The 19316-nt window shown below is 46.5% G+C and overlaps 1 protein-coding gene across 2 annotated transcripts in view; it reads left to right on the plus strand.

Annotated features, from left to right (window-relative positions):
* The window catches only part of PHF12 (PHD finger protein 12), a 412981-nt gene that overhangs the window by 251318 nt on the left and 142347 nt on the right, over positions 1-19316 (plus strand). For both annotated transcript variants that reach the window (XM_078680081.1, XM_078680083.1), the window contains exons 6-7: positions 9283-9415; positions 9982-10146. In XM_078680081.1, coding sequence (XP_078536207.1) covers positions 9283-9415; positions 9982-10146 — 298 coding nt within the window. The remainder of the gene's footprint in view (positions 1-9282; positions 9416-9981; positions 10147-19316) is intronic.

A 19316-nucleotide genomic window follows, 5' to 3' on the forward strand; every position in this document is an offset into this window, starting at 1 on the left:
TCTACCAACTCCTCAAAGATACAACAAGGAGCACCCTTGCAAAGCGCATCAAGGCAAGCTCTATCTGCATCAAGGAACTATTTATCATCGTCAGAATTCTCCACCCCTATAGCCACCACCATGATCACCCTTTCCCAGGAACACTACACCACCCTGACACTTTTTCCACGACAAGATCTCTACCATCCACATGCAACCCTCTTTCACCCACTATGGGGCAACATAATTGTGGCACACTTGTACTCAGAAGATGCCACCAGAGTTGTTTAAGCCTATGCACCTCATTTGGCAAACAAACTCCAAATATTCATGTGGCTAAACTACATTAAATGAAATTTCAGTTTTTAACAGTCCTATGAAAAATGTACATAGGCTTTCATGCCTGAACCCTTTTATGGATACACAAGAACATGGTGGTACAGTTCTTTCACAAAGTCATCACACACTTCCACGTTAATCAGTCCATTCAGTTGCCCAGGTTCTTTTAGCAGCCAAAGACTTATGCTGAAAAGGGATTGCACACATAGGCTGTACAGAGGACAATCCTGTAGTACCTGCAGGAAGCAAACTGGATGAAAAGGAAGCACCCACAAACATATGCTCACCTGTGTCCAAATGGATCATTGCAAGATGGATAGTACAGACAATCCAGACCTGCTATGGGAAAGCTGGAATGGCATTACAGGAGAAACAGTGGGCAGTCCACGAGGAAAAAAGAGGGGCAATGCTTGTCTTTTCAGCAGCCACTTCCATTAATGACCTATATATGGCAGCTACATGATCATCTATATACACCTTAACAAAACGCAGATGAGTGGATTTTCAGGCGAATAGAGAAGCACAGGCAGGACAGAAGGTGTGAAAACACCAGTTTGCTAGCATGCGCTCATTTAAACTCAACCTCCCAAGGTAGAAAGATGCCCTCGGGTCTAGTGCGCGCTACATAAAGTGCAAAGATTAATAAATATCGCTACAAGATCAGTGCTCAGCTGCTTGCATCATTTTGTAGGCACTAAGCATCAGCTCCCTCAAAATGAGTGCTGTTTTTCTTTCGATTTGTCGATCTAAGTTAGATCAGCAAACTAAAAAAAGCAATACAAGCAAGAAACAAGCAAATGAGATTGCAATTAAGCCAACCAATGGTAAGCGGTGGGTTGACTCTTAAGCCCACTGTACGCTAACAATACATCTCTCAAAATAATGCACAGCATGAGAATCCAGAATTATTTAAGCTGTAAAACAACTCCTCACCTTTGGAATAGATGCCACTTCAGTACCTTCCAAAGGTAGAGAGTCTGAGGAGTGGATTCATCAGGAAAACTAGCAGGACGAAGCAGGAGACCTGGCTGTCAAGGTAGTAGTGTTTCCTGAATGTCTACACTGACACAGAGCTTGGAAGATGTCTGGAACTGGCACCTCCTTCTAGTGCCAACATAGGCGCCTAGGTCCTAGTGGAATAAACCCACAGGTATTCTGTGGGTTCCTTCTTGGCTAGTGCGTAGCAGATTTTTAGCGCAGAAGACAATACACGTTGTTATAGACCTGTTTTGCATCACTTTGCCTTTCTTGGTCTTAGTGAAACCCGAAGTGCTCCACACAATAGTTTCTTGTATGGGCAGTGTAGGAACTCAAAGCTCCTTATTGTCTCGCCGATGGGACATCTCCTTCAAAGGTTGTGGAAGAGCGCACAATTTCAGCAGCGTAATCGATTGACCAACATGATACTACCTTTATCTGAAAAGTAGCTTGTGTCCTCTGGTAGCAATGTGCTGTAGGGAGACTGCACCTGTAGTTTTCTCAAGCTGCGGGCAGAGCTGGTGATGATAAACAGTCTCAATTGTCAGAGGTTGTAGCAACCAACTGTGAATAGACTCAAATGGCATGCCCACAAGGAATAGTTCAGTTTGCCACAGCCCAGATTACCACATACTAAGATTTCACCACTAGTTATTAATAGAAGGAATCATTAGGGAGTGTCTTTTTGATTTACAAAAACAAAGAGACTGTCACTGGTCTAAAACTATCACAAGGGCGAAGAGAAAGGCTCTGTGTCTACCTGTAGAGTGTATACAACAAAGAGGAAATGAATCCCATCAGCCCACCCAAATGGCAGAGCATCATCATCTGGGATTACTGTAAAGATGGTCCGGATAAGGAGACACACCCATTGGTATTGTGTGCTTCTCCAATCCGCCGGAACCACCAGTGATGGATCATACCAAAAAGCCTATCGTGGTTGTAATGGTGTGGGATATTGATTGCAGTGAAAAAATTGTGAAAAAAATCAAAAGTGCAATATAACATTAACTACCATGATATAAAGGGAAACTTTATTGGGAAGATATCATAGTGTCTATATTAACTGGTGACCTAGCCTTCACCAAACGTCCCATTGAGGATCTCTTATCAAAGGGAGTATCGAGAGATAGTCTTTTCTCTGTAAGTTCTATATCTTTGGCCAAGGCTGATGATACGCTAACGAGAAAATTGTCCAAGGTGCCCATTAACGATCCTCCAGTTGATTTCCTGCCATTCCCCCCTGTAGAATTTCATACGGGGGATGTCTGGTTCACAAATTGACAGCCCTTCTTTATATCATTGATTTCCAGTGTCCTATTGAAGATGTAAAGATAGTGTTGCACAATGACTCTAATGAATGAAGCATGGACCAGGCAGTAGTAGTAACACATGTCCATTTCGATCTTCAACTTCTATAAATTGTGTTCAACCATTCATTCTGACTCAGGAGCAGAACCAAGTCCTGCTTCCCTGAGGCTGGCGGCATGGCTCTTAAATTCTTTGCATGGACATTTGGACATCCTTAAAGATTGTAAAGTGGTTTTGTGGTTGTGACTTCTCTTAATGAAATCATGTGAATTTATGAAAGGTTCAGTGGCGCTGTCTCGACACTTGAGGGGGCATTACTGAGTACTTACCTGTTCCCTGCCTTGCCGCTGGACATTCTGGTCTCCCTCCCGCCGCCGCAGCCTTTCATCTTGCGGCCGCAGTGCGGAGGGGGACTGCAACTCCCAGGCTCCTTTACGGCGGAAGCCACCACTGCCGAGGGCGCTTTAAAACTGAGGACAGCCCCTGCTTTGCGGGATCGCGCGAGGGTCGCGCCGGGCGAAGCCCGGGCTAAGGGCGGGCCCGTTTAAGCAAGCAAGCAAGCAAGCAAGCAAGCAAGCAAGCAAGCAAGCAAGCAAGCAAGCAAGGACGGGACGGGCCACCCCTCTAACATCTGCGAACAAGGTTAGTGAGCGATTGTATCCTTGATCCCTTGTCCTGATTGTCATAGTTGTTTGGGGTCTCTACTGTCATTTGAGAATAGGAGGTAGTTCGCTCCTTGTTAAGATCATGGTAACCTCACCGACTACAGAGGGGAATGGCAGGAAACAACTGGAGGATCGTTAATGGGCACCTTGGACAATTTTCTCGTTAGCGTATCATCAGCCTTGGCCAAAGATATAGAACTTACAGAGAAAAGACTATCTCTCGATACTCCCTTTGATAAGAGATCCTCAATGGGAAGTTTGGCGAAGGCTAGGTCACCAGTTGAACAAACAACCCAGAGGGACAGTTCTCATCAAGTAGATGTTAGTAGATCTGCATTAAAACATCAAACATTGCCCAAATCACCCTCTGTTCATACTGTTCATACTGCAGCCACCTTACCAAATATAGAACTCCCCCCCCTGAATCGGCCCCTTATGTGGTGGTCTTGGTGGGGGTTCCACCCCTGGAGCAGGGAAGAAGGGAAACATATATGGAACTTAAGAATAAGTGTATCTTTTGGCTTAATGCAAACCGACCACTTCCATCTAACATATGTGCAGAAATTCTATTCGCCAGGAGAGTGAATTGGGTGGGTAGGAGGCCAAAGTCTGTGGTGGGAGACTGTATCATTATTAACTTTAGGGACAGGAGGTGTGTTGAACACATCTGTAACTGGCCCCAAAATGATTTATCGCCCATGATCCAATCACTACCCTTGTCTTATTTCTATGTATCTCCCCAGCTTCTGCAGAGGGTAATTTTTCCAACAGGTGATGCGTTGAACCGTTGTGCCCTAGGGAATATAAGGCTGTTCAACAGATTCGATGCCCTATCAGGGTTGGGGGACTGCGATTGACAGCAAGCACTTGATTGGCGTACTAGGCTTACTCTGGTAACCGTATATAATGATGACTTAGCCAGGAGTACAGGTCAACTGACTGATAATGAAAGCCCCAAGGGAGGGGCTGTTGGTCTTAAGACAAACAATGATAGCGCAGCGACCACTCATAAGAGTAGCCAAAAGCCACTGCTGAATATGTCGAGTAGGAAAAACCTTGTATCCTCTCCCGACTCGCACTCACTGTCTCGACAAAATTCTCTCTCATTTGGGGCTGTGAATGTCAGCAGGTCCTCGAGTTCATCCTACTTGACTACATTCATTTCTTGGAATCTGGCAGGTGAGGGGCCTAATTTAGCTTCACCATTTTGGTCGGATTTTATTGATAAATTCGACATTTGCCTCTTTCAAGAGACTTGGTCTGTCGACCCTGTGTTCAGATTGGGCTACTTGAATTTTTATGTACCGGCTGCGAAAAGGCAAAAGGGCCGCCCTGTGGGTGGACTGGTGATATGGGGCAAACAGAATCTAAAATATAAAACTCAACTTCTCACTGTGTCAAACTGCGATATCTTCCAGTAAGACTCAGCTTCCCGTCCAGTCTAATAATTGATATTTTTAATGTCTATGCTAGAGGTTTACCAGGTGGGAAAAAATCTGATGTAACAGCAGCCCTAGAAGTTTTGATTGAGACCCTGCCAGATAATGTAATTCCTCTGATTGCGGGAGATTTCAATACGACTTTCGAGCCACTTGGATTAAACGATTTGAACCTAACAGAGGAGGAGGACTCTAGATGGGGAGTGCCGCAACTTTAGATCAAGCCCATAAGTAAATGGACAGAGGCTGCAATGCACTTGAAGGGTCTCTGTATGAGGAACCAGTTGAGGGTCGCTAATGGCTGAACACCGTCAGATAGGATGGCCAAAAAAACCTACGATAATGGCATTAGGTCAAGTAACATAGATTATGTACTCGTCCACCTAAAGCTGTGGCACTCTTGTGGATATGGAGGTAAAACCTCGTATCGAGAGTGATCACAATCCCTTGACCGCATTGTTTAAACTGGGCCTAGAAGAAAAGACGGGAGTGACTCAGGATTTAGCAGTAACAGCCCCAGAAACTGTTATAACGAATGATTAGCACCACCTTAAGTGGTGCAAAGTTGCTGAACACCCTGACAATAATTAGCATCAAATCCAATGTAGATGAGGTATTGACAACTATGAGGCCAGGTGTATCTAATGGGTCATTACATACTACCAATGTAGACGAGGCTCTGGCAACACTGTACACTCCCTTTATGGTAGCTCATGCTAACCTTTTTGATAAGCTTAAAAATTATTTTTGCAAACCAAGCTTAGTAAGGAGGAGAACAAGGAGTAAACCGGAGAGCTGGTATAATGATACCTGTAGGCATGCCAGGGCAGAGCTGGGCCAAGCGCTAAAATCTAAGGATCCCAGCAAAATAAAAGTGGCCCGAGGTAACTACAGGAACAAACAGTTTGAGGCCAAAAAGTTATGGGAAGAGGGCAAGTGGCAGGATCTTAAGGGGGCATGTGCGTCCAAAAACCCGAAATAATTTTGGGATACTTTTAAATGGGATAGGGGTGGGTGCCCCGATTGCCCGCAGAACAATGTTGCTCAAAGCTCATGGATTGATTACTTCAAGCCACAGTACGCTAAAGGAGAAGACGGTGGAAGTGAGGGTAAATCTGTCCATACATTCTATAAAGAAGCCGCCTTTAGCCTAGGTGATGATAGGGCGCTAGACTCAGTAATTGAGGGTCGTGCCCCAGGTATGGATTTCGTGCCCGCTGACTTATTTCTTAATGATAGGCAAAGATGGCGATTGTACATTGTTTATTTAGCAAATGTCATAGCCCTAGGGATGGCTGCCCCCCATTCCGGGAATGGAGCAGAAATTGTGCCTGTATACAAAAAGGGGGACACATCTTTAGCTAGTAATTACAGGCCTATTAGCTTAATCGATTCCATCCAGAAAATTATGGGTCGCTTGGTTTTGGGGAAAATACAGACCTGGATGGAGGAAGGGAACATCTTGAGTCCTCTCCAGGCCGGTTTTCAGCCCAAGACAAGCACGATAGACCAAGTCTTGCGGTTTATCATTCTTTATTGGCGGACAGTGGTTTTGGAGAACGGGACATTGTACGCTGTATTTGTCGACTTGAGGGCAGCTTTCGATCTGGTGCCGCGCAGTAAATTATGGCAGGTCCTGGATGAGCTGGGTATGGCCCCTGAGTTGTTGACCTTGATTGCACGCTTGCATGAGGATAATTTCGCTCTGGTCCGGTGGGGGACGACAGGGAGAGGTTACGGAAACCTTCCCCGGTTAGCGGGGAGTGCGGCAGGGTTGCGTTATGGCACCTACCCTGTTTTCGCTCTTCGTGAATGGGGTGGCAGACTACCTCTCCTTGGTCCCCACTGATGCTCCTGCAATTGCTGGTAATCAAGTCCCAATCCTCATGTTCGCGGACGATACGCTGATAATTTCAAAAACACCAAGTGGTCTCCAACGGGCGCTCCAGCGCTTCGAGGATTTCTGCCTAATGCGCGGACTAGAAATGAACACTGCCAAAACAATGTTTATGGTTCTTAATGAACATAAACCTTCCAGGTCTTCTAAACCGTTTAGAGGAAGCATATACATGAATAACTCCCCGTTGGAGCGGGTTGACGCCCTTACCTATCTGGGGGTCACCCTGCAGCGGGACATGCACTGGAATAGCCAATTAGATCTGGCTACACTAAAGCACCGGCAACAGGCAGGACTTCTTCTGAAAAGGTTTAAAACTTCTTCGACGAAACAATCAGCCCACTTATAGAGATTTATGGGATGAAGGTGCTAAGTTCGGCTCTTTATGGGTCTGAACTAAGGGGGTTTGAAAATCTTAAATACCGGACATTAGCGGAAAATGAATTTCTGCGAAAAGCCACTAGTGTCCCGCAAAGTACCCCCTTGACAACATTGCTGTGGGGCCTTGGTAGGAAAGAAGTTCAAGATCTAGCCACTCTACGACCATTATTGTATTGGCGTAGAATATGGTCCACTGAGGAACTTCAGCATTATGCTTGTGGGCTAAGGGAAATTATCAAAAAGGATTCATTTCATAAAATACATTGGTTAAAGGCTATCAAATCCCTGCTAGTGAGAATGGGAATGGGAGAATTGTGGGATGATCCCATAAATGTGGTATTTCCATCTAAAAAAATTATAAAGGCTAAACACTGGGAGATGATCAATTCAACAGCATGTTCCAAAGCCCTTTCCTCTAACCTCACAGGTAGATTCCTTGAATTTAAGGCTAAACCAAAGTTGGAATTGTATTGGGATGCCATAGAGAAACCGTATGACTGCAAGCTCTATTTCCAACTTAGGGTAGGCACCCTCCCAACAAAATTATTTACAGCTAAATGGGTGGGAGTAACTGATGACAAATGCCCTAGGTGCAGGGACCAACAAGAATCTATAAGTCATCTTCTGTTTTTTTGTCCCTTATATGTAGCACCGCGGAATATATGGGTGAAACCTATCTGCCAATTAATTGGCACCCGCAGAAATGAAGAGGCATTGAGAATACTATGTACAGATCCCAGTCCCTCAATTGCTATCGCCATGGCTAAATATTTGGGTAATCCGATTGAAGCAGCTACAACAGCAAAATGTGAATTGATATATCAAGTCCTCCTGAAAAAAGGAAAAATTTGGAGGGTATACCTTATGTTGAAATTGAGTTTCGAGCAATTATAGTAGACTGTATATATTGTAAACTTGAAATTTTTAATTGGTATGTTAGTGATTATTATATTCCGCATCATTCTTATGGAGTTTAATTATGTCTTAAATATTTATTTAAATTCATCTTATGTTATTTTATCACGTCAAGTATGTATGCTTTTATGTAATACTTTTATGACTTAATGTGGAGGATTGTGGCTCAATGGTTAGAGCGGCAGACCCTGATGCAAAGTTCTGGCCCGGGACCAGGGTTCAATTCCCGCCTCGGCGGGTCTTGGGCTCAATTTCCTCGGACCTGACAATTCTCGCCTCAGTGCCTATTCTAATCATGGGCCCCATGCTTAACCTCCACACCGGCCCCAACAGCGCTAGGATGCCTGGCTTCACCCTGGGGGTGCCCAGGAGTGGGCACTTCACAGGGAAAGCCAGGAAGAGTTCCACAGCGGTAGGGGTAATAGCGCCAGGAAACCGCTTGGTGGCAGTGCGCTCTACAAATACATTTACATTTAATTGGCGAATAAAGTTTATGATACCGAAAGGTTCAGTGCCAAATAAATTAATCGTGAACTACATTCCTGCAGCGTTGATAAATTCACATGCAACCCTCTTTCACCCCTGTGGGGCAATATAATTGTGGCACCTTTGTACTCAAACCTCTGAAGATGGCAAAAGTTGTTTAAACCTATGAACCTCATGTGGCAATCAAACTCCAAATATTCATGTGGCTAAACTACATAAAATGACATTTCAGTTTTTAATTGTGAACTACATTCCTGCAACGTTGATGCATTCACATGCAACCCTCTTTCACCTCTGTGGGGCAATATAATTGTGGCACCCTTGTACTCAAACCTCTGAAGATGGCCACCAAAGTTGTTTAAACCTATGCACCTCATTTGGCAATCAAACTCCAAATATTCAGGTGCCTAAACTACATAAAATGACATTTCAGTTTTTAACAGTCCTACGAAAAATGTACATAGGATTTCATGCCTGAGATGGAGACGTCTGTGTAATATACGGACACTGGACAACTGTAGTAATGGGTAAGTAATTTATTTATATGTAGTAGCTGGAACTTAATGACACGACTGAGCTGTTTTCTGGTGGATTTAAGTTATAGTTAGGCTTGTGTGTCACTGACCGCATCAGGCTCTAGCAGCATTATGTTCATCAGAACTTACGTTTGCAAAGCACCGATGTTCATCAGTCTGCAAACACAGCTTGCTGTCCTGTCTGACATGACACACTAAAGTATTTTTCCTCATTTCATGTAATGGAGCTATTAAATCTAGTGAATGTCTTTGCATTGTAATTTAGTCCTTAATGTTCCACCTGCAGATATTGCACCGTGGTTACACAGTGTTTGGTTCTTGGGCTTTGCAGTGACAGGACTTGTTCTCCCTTGTAGGAGTTGCCGGGTGGCCCCATTAGTGCAATGTGATTACTGCCCACTTCTCTTCCACATGGACTGCTTGGACCCACCTCTTACTGCCATGCCAACAGGCCGCTGGATGTGTCCCAACCACATTGAGCATGTTGTGGTAAGAATTATTTGATAGAAGTGTTTGGGCGGGGTGTTTGGGGAAGGGTTGAATAAAGCAAAATTCTTATGCTTGTCTGTAGGCAGTTGTGTCCTGTGAAATGAGCTGATGTCTGCTGCATCCTAATTGCTCTCTATCATGATGTGATTGTTGTGACTGGGGATCTTGTTGGCAGCCTTGCATGTAGGCTAACGTTCTGTTATCTAAATCCTCGAAGGGTATAATGTCTGGTAGTGAGGGGAAGTTTGTACAGCAGCTGATCTTGATAGGAGAGCAGTTTGCAGGACTCGTAAGACTAGCATGCATAACAACTTCACAAAGTTTATTTCTAACATTTTTAAATAAATGGCCTCTCATGAGATTACATTGGATCCATCATAGTGCCATAACATATTTGTTTTGTGGATAGTGGCAGACCTTAAGTCACAGTGGACTTCATAGGGTCCTCTCTGGGGTTATTGCATACTGACACCGATTAATAAACTCATTCAATTGTTAATCTACTTACAGCTGAGGTAAATATGCATTGTTTTTCTGTGCTTTCTTTATTTTCTCGCCACATTCAGCTTAATCAGAAGAACATGACCCTCAGCAACCGATGCCAGGTGTTCGATCGGTTTCAGGACACCATATCCCAGCACGTGGTCAAAGTGGACTTCCTGAACCGAATCCATAAAAAGTATCCTCCCAACCGCAGGCTCCTGCAGTCCGTCAAGAAGAAAACCTTGAAGGTACATGAGGGCAAGGGAGGGTCTAGGTTGAGAACAGGACACTCAATGATGTAACCTCTAACCTATCACTACTGCACTATTGTGCAAGATCAGTTCATCCTCCAATTCCTAGTGTTGTCTTTGGCCTTTTTTAAAATGCTTTCCCATTTAACTTTGTTGAATCTCCTATAAATTGCTGGTTGTTGATCAGAGCAGATTGATGTAGTGTTGATGGAGAGAAGAGCTAAACCTTTTTTTTTTCCTGCTTTTTTGTTGCACAAATGTCCACTCATTTTTGCAGTTTGGTGATTTATTGAGCACTTACAGTACAGATGTGCAAAACCATAGGTTACTTCTTTTCACTTGCTTTTCATGAGTAGATCTGTTGGTGGGATCACTGAATCATTTAGTTTGCATATGAGGAAGAGCTTTTTGTACATACATTTATTCCCGGAAAATTGCTGGGGTAATTCAGGTGGCAGACTGTATAGAGGTTTGTGGGTTGCTGGCGAGAGGAGCACCTCTAGTTGTTGCACAATGCACCTAAATATTGAGTACAATCCTGATATGAGTTCTACAACACCCTGTAAATGGCTGCAGTTGTTTACATTTTGGTAACTCTTCTTCATTTGCTTGTATGAATATTGATCTACAAGTACTAATTGAATGTGTGCTTAATGGGCTCTATCAGAGCCCCGGGGTGGAGATTGATTCACAGTTTGGAAACTGCTGGTTGAGACCTAGAAGAATCATTGATCTGAATATTTGTTTTCAACAGCATCTTTTGAAACATGGACATTTGATGAACGTCATTTACACTGCTTTTGTATCGAACGCATTTTCCTGCCCCTTTCCCCAGGAAGTGTTGTTTGGCTTCGGTGCCAAAAATATATTGCTTCCTTCTAGTGGCTGTTAAAAATAAATAAAAAAAACTCACCTAGTTCAATTGTTCACTTTATCAGGTCTGCCTACAGATCTAGCTTTTATTTATTTTTTGTGGACTCTGCCAGCACTTAACAGATTTAGGGGTGGGCTTTGGGTTAGCCACAATTGGATGGCTTTCTCATTATTCTCCTTTGCCTGCATATTTATAAATAATTTTCCTTCCCCTTGTATTTGTCCCTCCCCTGGAGCATAGCCCCTTGAACATCCTTTTAACTGGATGACTTGTGTTCTTCCACTAAAATTCAAGGAGCTACTTCATTTCAGAACTTCTGACGAATGCACGTTTTTTTGTTTTCTCCCTAGTTTCAGAGAAACCAAAAAAATCCTGATTCCTTTCTTGAGTACCACCTTATCCCTATGTCAAGTTTGCTTCAATTTTGTATGGTTGTCATTAAATTGTCTTCCTTTTAACCTGCATTTCTTCTAATTTCAACCTTGTGTTTGATGTTGATGTTGTGTACTGCATGTCATTTTCTTGCGTGCTGAGCTGCCAAGGCGAACCTCTGGACCTTCAAAATGCAAATGCCCTGAATGTGGTTAGAGACTGACCTTGTTTCCTCCTCGTCATCCCCTCCTAGTCTGAGTGAGTGTATCATTTGTGACTATTGGTGCAAGTCTGCTGTGGTTTCAAAGCCTCTGCTGCTCACTTCTGATTGAAGGAAGGTAGATCCCCGACTATGGTTGCCCCCAACTTTTTGCCTGGTGTTTTGCTGGTTTTCTGACTTAGTTGACCTGGGGCCCTGCTATTCAGGACCCCAGGCCTACTGCTCTCTCTGTAAAATGGATTCCATGTACCTTAGGTACATATCTAATTGGATACTGAGTCACCTTATCAGTCCCTGTACAGAGTACCTTAGGTGCCCAGGGCATAGGTGTACCCAGGGCCTACCAGGGGCTGCAGCATGTATTATGCCACCCCTGGCTGGCCATCCAAATCTGACACAACTGGCTGCACGACAGCTGGGGCAAGGTGGTGTAATCAGCCTTTGCTTTAGATATAGTATTCCTATATCTAACCCTAAAATGGACACATATATTCCTATCAGTCACTCCTATGGCAGGCCTTAACAATCCTGAAGGCAGAGTGCATGGAATAATGTGAAATGGTGCTCTGGCATGAGCTGAGCCCGTTTGCAGCTTGCGGAACCAAGTCCTAATAGCTGTTCCATGATAACGCATACCATATACTCTTAAGTGCATTATAATCCTCGCGGTTATATGCCAACTCTGGTATCGCTTTGTCAAAACATGTCGAGTAAGGTGTCATACGAATTGGAATACTAACCCCTCGCCAATTCTGGTGACGGGGTTAGCATTCCACCCTTATAGAGGGACACGACATGTATGTAACCTGTAACCCCGGTTAAAGTCAGACATAGCCTCAGCTCCACAAGATGGATGCTGCCACCGAGACACAAGTCTGCCCTCCTGCTGCTGGGAGTCCTCCCAGCACAGGAGGCAAGGACAAAGGGTTTCCTGCCAGGGGCGGTGCCAGCACCGACCCAGACAGGATTTTGTGTATCCTAGGTAGGCAGGGCTTTAGAGGAAGGTGACTGCAAGTGGCTCACTGTGCATAGGCCGGCTGGAACCAGTTCCAGGGGCACTCCAGCCCCTGATCTGGGGAAAGCCCGCCAAAGGAGAGGGGTGTAACCACCCCCCTCCTAGTCCCACCCATAGGGCAGGACTTAGTCGCGTGCCAGCCCCTTTTTGCAGGATAAAGGTAGGAACTGGCCCCCTTCAAAATTAGATCAATCTTTGAATCCTGAACCGACTTTCCACGAGAGGAACTCAAGACTCTTACTAAGATTTCTCCCTTGTGACTAAGGAGTAGTCACCCTGCAGCAGCAGGCACCAACCAAGCATCGCGGTCTGCTGTAAGTCTCTCCTCCGGATCAAGACTGCCCAGCACGACGAGAACCGGCTTCCCTGGCACCTCTGACCTCAACCTGCATCATCAGCCCAGCTGTGATCCGTGGGTGTGACGAGACCTCGAGGGACCGGCCATCTTTGAAGACTGCACGACGCTTGTACAGCACGACCACCGAGTGACCCTCGACTGAGTGCTTTGGGGTAAGAGAAGCCCCGACCCTGAGCAGCTCCAGCACCGAAGTTCAGCCCCCCTGCATCCACGAGATCTGCGTGGGGCCCTTCTGCTCTTTGCTGCTCACCGCGTTGTCCAGGTCACTTGCCCGTTGGCTAGTGGCCCTCTTACGACGCTTCACGACGACAAACACCGCTGGTTTGGTTGCTCCAGACTAGCCCTTGCTCCCCTCCAAAAGAGGAGCACTGACCCTCCTGGGCCACTCCAGACGCCATTTTAAGTCCACCGCGTGGGCTTGCATTTGCCAAGACTTGTTGCCCCAATCCTGGGTCCAGCGACGTCGACAGCAGAGACCTTCGTGGGACAGCTCGCACCTCCATCCTGGTCGCCGACAACGCCTCCTGGTCCGAGAGACTGCAGAGCCCAGCAGCGCCCACTCACCTGGTCGAGGTGACTTCGTCCGGTGCCATCCTGGTCCCCACCTAAATCACTGGCTAGTGATTCAGAACTTGGTCCCCTCTGCTTACAGGTCTTCTTCTTCCCTGATCCAGGCTTGGATCACCACGAACTTCTTCACTGGCCGCCTGCCAGCAACTTCTTTCTTCAGGCTCCTGGTCCTTCAACGAGGGTTTCCGACGCAACTTGAACCCTATGCAGCCGCAGCCCCTGGGCTAGGTAAACTGAGTACTCCGGTGCTCCAGCATAGTCCAACACCCTAAGTGTTCGGATCCACTCTTGTTTTCGACCCCCCTAGTCGGGTTCGCCCGAGAACAGTAACTTTGCAATTGCTAGTATCCATAGACTTGTTCCCGCATTACGCGTGAGAGTTCCCACTCTGCACACGGCGTCCCTAGGCCTCCTGCTTCTAATCCAAGGGTTCAGCATTGTTTGCCTAGCGTTTCTACAGTCTAGACAAGTATTACTTACCTGCTAGTAACTTTGCATTCCACTTCTTGTGTATATGGTTTTTCGTGCCCCTCGGGCATTTGTGTAAATTGTGCGACTTTCAGTAATTCTTTAAGAGTTTTGTTGTGTGCTTAGCTCCCTGTCTCATAAAGAGCCAGGGTAGTCCTGTTATAAATAAATATCCTTTATTTTTGATAACAACTTGTGTGGTGTCCTTTCACTTGGTGTTCAAGGGGTAATGTGATGGTAAAACAGCTGGCTTAACACGCCCTCTAGAGTCTTAGCCTTAGACTGCTCGTATCCATGCTACTAGGATAGCTGGTCTATAAGGTTGACTTACAACCAATCATCAATAAGGGCTGTTTGGACTGATACATAGTGATCACTAGAATAGTGAGCACTGCATATCAGGCCAACTTCTCACACTGATCATTCATGCTTTCTCAGGAAATGTAAAGCCGAACACCTACCGAACTTTAATGCCTACTTCAATCCAAGAGCCTGGATCTCATGGGTGCTTGCCTATGTGCAGAGAGCCCTTGTTCACAGGTGTACGGATTTTGGGGAACACTGGGTGTGGTCTTTGGGCTTTTCAGTAGATGTCCAGTCTATCATGAGGGACATTCTGTTTGAAGTAGAGCAACTTCTCTAGGAGAACAAACTCCTCACTGGAATGTTTTAACAGAGCAGAACCTCAATTTTCTTGCTGAGACTAGCCTCCCTGCCTAGCCAGTTTCATCAACATCTATATTTTTGTGGCTTCTCTCGAGTCAAAGACAGGCTTCTCAGTCTGTCCAAACCCCCAACTTTTTTCCCAAAATCCCTTTGAAGGGACACTGGCAACAATGGCATCAATAACCTCACCCCACCACTGTCACTCATTCCCTATGTAGCAGCAAGAGCTGCATCTGCATAACTGCTCTGAATTGTCCTGTTTTGAGTATGCTTTATCACCAAAGAACAGATTCCTCATGATTCTCAATCTGCCTACTTTGCAGCTCACACTTTGGTTTTGTAGGCAGAGATCCTTACTCTGTTCATCAGAGTGGCAATATAAGTAGTGCCAGAGGCTGAGAGAGTGTAGAGCTACTACTCTAGCTCCTCTCTGCTCCCTAAAAAAGTCTAGGGTCATGGATATGCTACACCTGATGATATTCAATCTTTCCTTCTATGCGACAGTTGCAAAATGCTGTCCCTTGGCAGGTTTGTATGGCCCTTGAGCTACAGGAATATATTATCTTGTTAGATGCAGAGTACTCCACTTCATATTCCGGTCCTGCTAAGCCACACCACAGAAGATGCACAACTTTACATCAAGCTCCCAACACTCAAGTTTGCGATCCTCCCGTTCAGGCCCACATCTGTACTTTAGGTGTTAGCCAAGATGCTTGCATTGGTGACCGCACAGAGGTTGGAGTGCATGACATCCCCTATTGAATGACTAGCTTGTTAAGATGAACTTAACCCACTTGGTTTCCCCTTGTATGAAACACACTAATGATTTTCTCTACCAGTTGGATTCTCCATTAATTGCCAGAAGTTGCCCTTCTGATGGATACTTTTTAACTGCAGATAACACACCTTTTGAGCCCCCGCCCCAGCCGCTAGATTGTATCCAGAAACATTTCTGCCTTAGCTCACAAGCACCACTAGAAGGTGCCCTCAATCAATCAAACATAGCATTTGTAAAGCGCACTACTTTCCCGGAAGGGTCTCAAGGCGCTGGGGGGTGGGGAATGCAGCTACTGCTTGAAAAGCCAGGTCTTGAGGAGTCTCCTGAAGGTGAGCAGGTCTTGGGTCTGCCGTAGGTGGATGGGGAGGGTGTTGCATGTCTTGGCGGCGAGGTGGGAGAATGATCTGCCGACGGAGGTCGTTCTTCAGATGTGGGGGACTGTGGAGAGGGCGAGGTTTGCGGAGCAGAGCTGGAGGGTGGGGGTGTAGAGGCTGAGTCTGTTGAGGTATGCTAGTCCGGTGTTGTGGAGTGCCTTGTGTGCGTGGATAGGAGCTTGAAGGTTATCCTTTTGTTGAAGGGGAGCCAATGCAGGTCTCTGAGGTAGGGTGTGATGTGGCTGCGGCGGGGGGGGGGTGTTGAGGATCAGGCGTGCAGAGGCGTTCTGGATACGTTGAAGCCGTTTCAGGAGTTAGTCATGGAGAGGTGGAGTTGAGGATGACCCCTAGGTTGTGTGCGTGGTCGTTGGGTGTTGGAGCTGTTCCCAGTGCGGTCGGCCACCAGGAGTTGTCCCAGGCTGAGGGGGTGGATCCGAGAATGAGGACCTCCGTCTTGTCAGAGTTCAGCTTTAGTCGGCTGTTCCTCATCCATTCGGCGACGGCCTTCTTTCCTTCATGGAGGTTGGTTTTGGTGGTGTGGGGGTTCTTGGTGAGTGAGAGGATCAGGTAGGTGTCATCGGCGTAGGAGATGATGATGATGTTGAGGTCGGGCGACGTGGGTGAGCAGTGCCATGTAGATGTTAAACAGCGTTGGGCTGAGGGATGAGCCCTGGGTATGCCGCAGATAATATCGGTGGCTTCGAAAATGGAGGAGGCGGACGCTCAGTGTTCTGCCGTAGAGGAAGGAGGTGGTCCAGTTCAGGGCCTTCTCTTGGATCCCGGCTTCGTGGAGGCGTGTTCGTAGTGTGCGGTGGCAGACTGTGTCGAAGGCAGCTGACAGATCCAGGAGGATGAGGGGCGTGGTTTCTCCGTTGTCTAGCAGGGTCCTGATATCATCGTGGCGGCGATGAGGGCGGTTTCGGTGCTGTGGTTGCTGAGGGACTGGGATGGGTCCAGGATGCTGTTCTCCTCAAGGTAGCGGGTCACTTGTTTGTTGACGGTCTTCTCGATGACCTTCGCCGGGAACGGGAGCAGGGAGATGGGCTGGAAGTTCTTGAGGTCATTGGGGTCCGCCTTGGGTTTCTTAAGTAAGGCGTTGATCTCAGCTTGTTTCCAGCTCTCCGGGAAGAGTGCTGTCTGGAAGGAGATGTTGATGGCTTTCTGGAGATTGGGTGCGATGGTGGTGCAGGCTTTGTTGAAGATGTGGTGTGGGCAAGGGTTAGACCAGAGTTCTTCAATCTGTGGGGCGAGCCACCGTCTCAGGGGGGGGTGCGCACTCTGCTGTAAATCTCACCTTTGTCCTCTACTGATTAAAGAAACAAACGGCAGAGTGAAGCTGCAGAGTCCCGAAGAAGGGGTGAAAACTATTAAAGCCTCATTAAAAATACTCGTGGCTGTGTGCATGGGAAGCTGTCTCATCCAGGCTGCCACACACTGGGTTTGTGGCAGGCTGCAGCAGGCAATGGCAGCGCTGCTCGCAGCATGACCAAGTTGTGCAACTGGTATTTACCAAACAGGCTACCGACGGACCCGCCGGCGGCTCAGTTGACCCCCCTTTCCCCCCCCCGCACAGACAGCGGCAGCCGTTGGAGATGCTGAGCCACCCCATCATACCCAGGCTGGTGATGTTTACTGTGGCGGGAGTCGTTTTGTATGAAGAATCGTGTCTCAAAGTTAGTAAGTAGTCTAGTGCCTCGTGATGATTCTCTCTCTCTGCTGCAAAATATGTTCTTAATAGCGTACCGCATTGCAACTGGTCCGACTAACTGCGTTTTACTGTGATTCGGCGTGGATAACTGCATGCAGCAATAGATCAAGTTTAGGAAAAACTATAAGCTGTGTGCGATGATCAGTTGACGTAATGGGGCGGCTCTGCAAGACTGAACGTTCGCCCTCTGCTTCCTGAATGCAGCAGTAGAGGCAAGAAGGTCGGCATTGAGCAGGGGTTGCTGAAGTCAGCCAGCAGAAAGCATTGAACATACTGCCGATGATCGATCCGAAACAGAATGTACAGTTCCTGAAGTTCACAGAATAGTGGACTTTTCTGTAATGGAGATTTCTCTTTCAGCCATGTAATCCGCTGTAAAGGGACTAAGCACAGGTGTAAATGAAACGTAATTATTGTGGGAGGGTGCAGCACTGATAAAGGGTTTAAACTGCCCTTCTGCAGACAAAGGTGAACCATATGGTTGGAGAGGGGATAGAGCCGCTTATATATCTGAAAACAAATGTGTGCAGGGGCCTCTTTTCATCTCTGCAGCGTGCAGGCTCTGTTTCACATCACATTATGTTAGAAATGCAAGTAATCTCATAACGTGTTGCAGAGGCCATCTTGGGACTCTTTGAGCAGATCTTTCCTGAGAAGTTTGCATGGAGTGCAGGTTTCAGCTTTAGGCCGAATTTCACTGCGCATCTTTATTTTTCTTGTTTTATTTAATTTGCGCAGGCCTGCTTGGCAACACCCCTGACAGTTATTTTTTTTTTCTTGTGCCTCAGTCATGATCATCTTCAGAGCTGCTGCCTGTATGCCCTGTAACAGCTGAGAACTGTACATTACATAGCAGTCTGTCTTCTCACTGACAGTAAGCTTTGTTAGTAGTTGCTTGCACTAACCTGTTTTGGGTCAGGTGACTGTGAGAGCCACTGTGGTGTTTGCCAACGTAACTTTTCAGCGCGCAAACAACACAGAGTCAGAAGAGCATGCCGGGTAGCTCTGTGTGACAGGCTGCAACTGGTGTGATGGGGCCACCAGCGGGGCTTGGCAAGCAGTGGGCAATATTCAGGACCGGGGTGCACCGCTCAGTAATACAGCTTGTGGTTTATGATTTGACTCGCCTTAGATTTCCTTGTTGCTCACATGGGTGTCATTTCTGATATGTATGTTTCCCTCGTCTTCACTGCTTGAGTTTCCTGCGAGAAATTGTCACTCATAGTCCTTGAAATGTCACTCATAATTACACTGAAATTAAGAAAATGTCACACATAGCAATCTGAAACCTTGGCAGCTATGTTTGGGGGTGGGTGGGGGGGGGCTATCCTGGTTAATTCCTACAGCTGAAATGCTTCAGCTGCAGTGGGAGGCAAGGAGCCCCCTTTTCTAAAACTGAAAGCAACTATTTTGCAACTATTTACTGCAAGTGTCTGGGAATGTACCCTGCATTCAGACAACTTGCTCCTCATTCTCGCCCTTCACTTTCATGCTCACTCTGCACTCACAGCGATCACAATTCCCTCATACTGACCCCCATGCACTCACACCATTCACCCTGCACTCAGTGATCACTCTGCTCTCACAATGCACTTCCGCGGTTTTCCCTGTACCTCAACCTGCAGCCACACAAGCACACTACCCACCCTGCACTCGTGACACTTCACTCACTTGTCCCCCTCACTGCTCAATCTGCAATCTCACTTAAACAAGCCCATCACTAACCATGCATTCATAAGTCCTACTCTGCACTAACATGCACAC

This window comes from Lissotriton helveticus, chromosome 3_1, assembly GCF_964261635.1.
Source record: "Lissotriton helveticus chromosome 3_1, aLisHel1.1, whole genome shotgun sequence".
In the NCBI taxonomy this organism is placed as follows: Eukaryota; Metazoa; Chordata; class Amphibia; order Caudata; family Salamandridae; genus Lissotriton; species Lissotriton helveticus.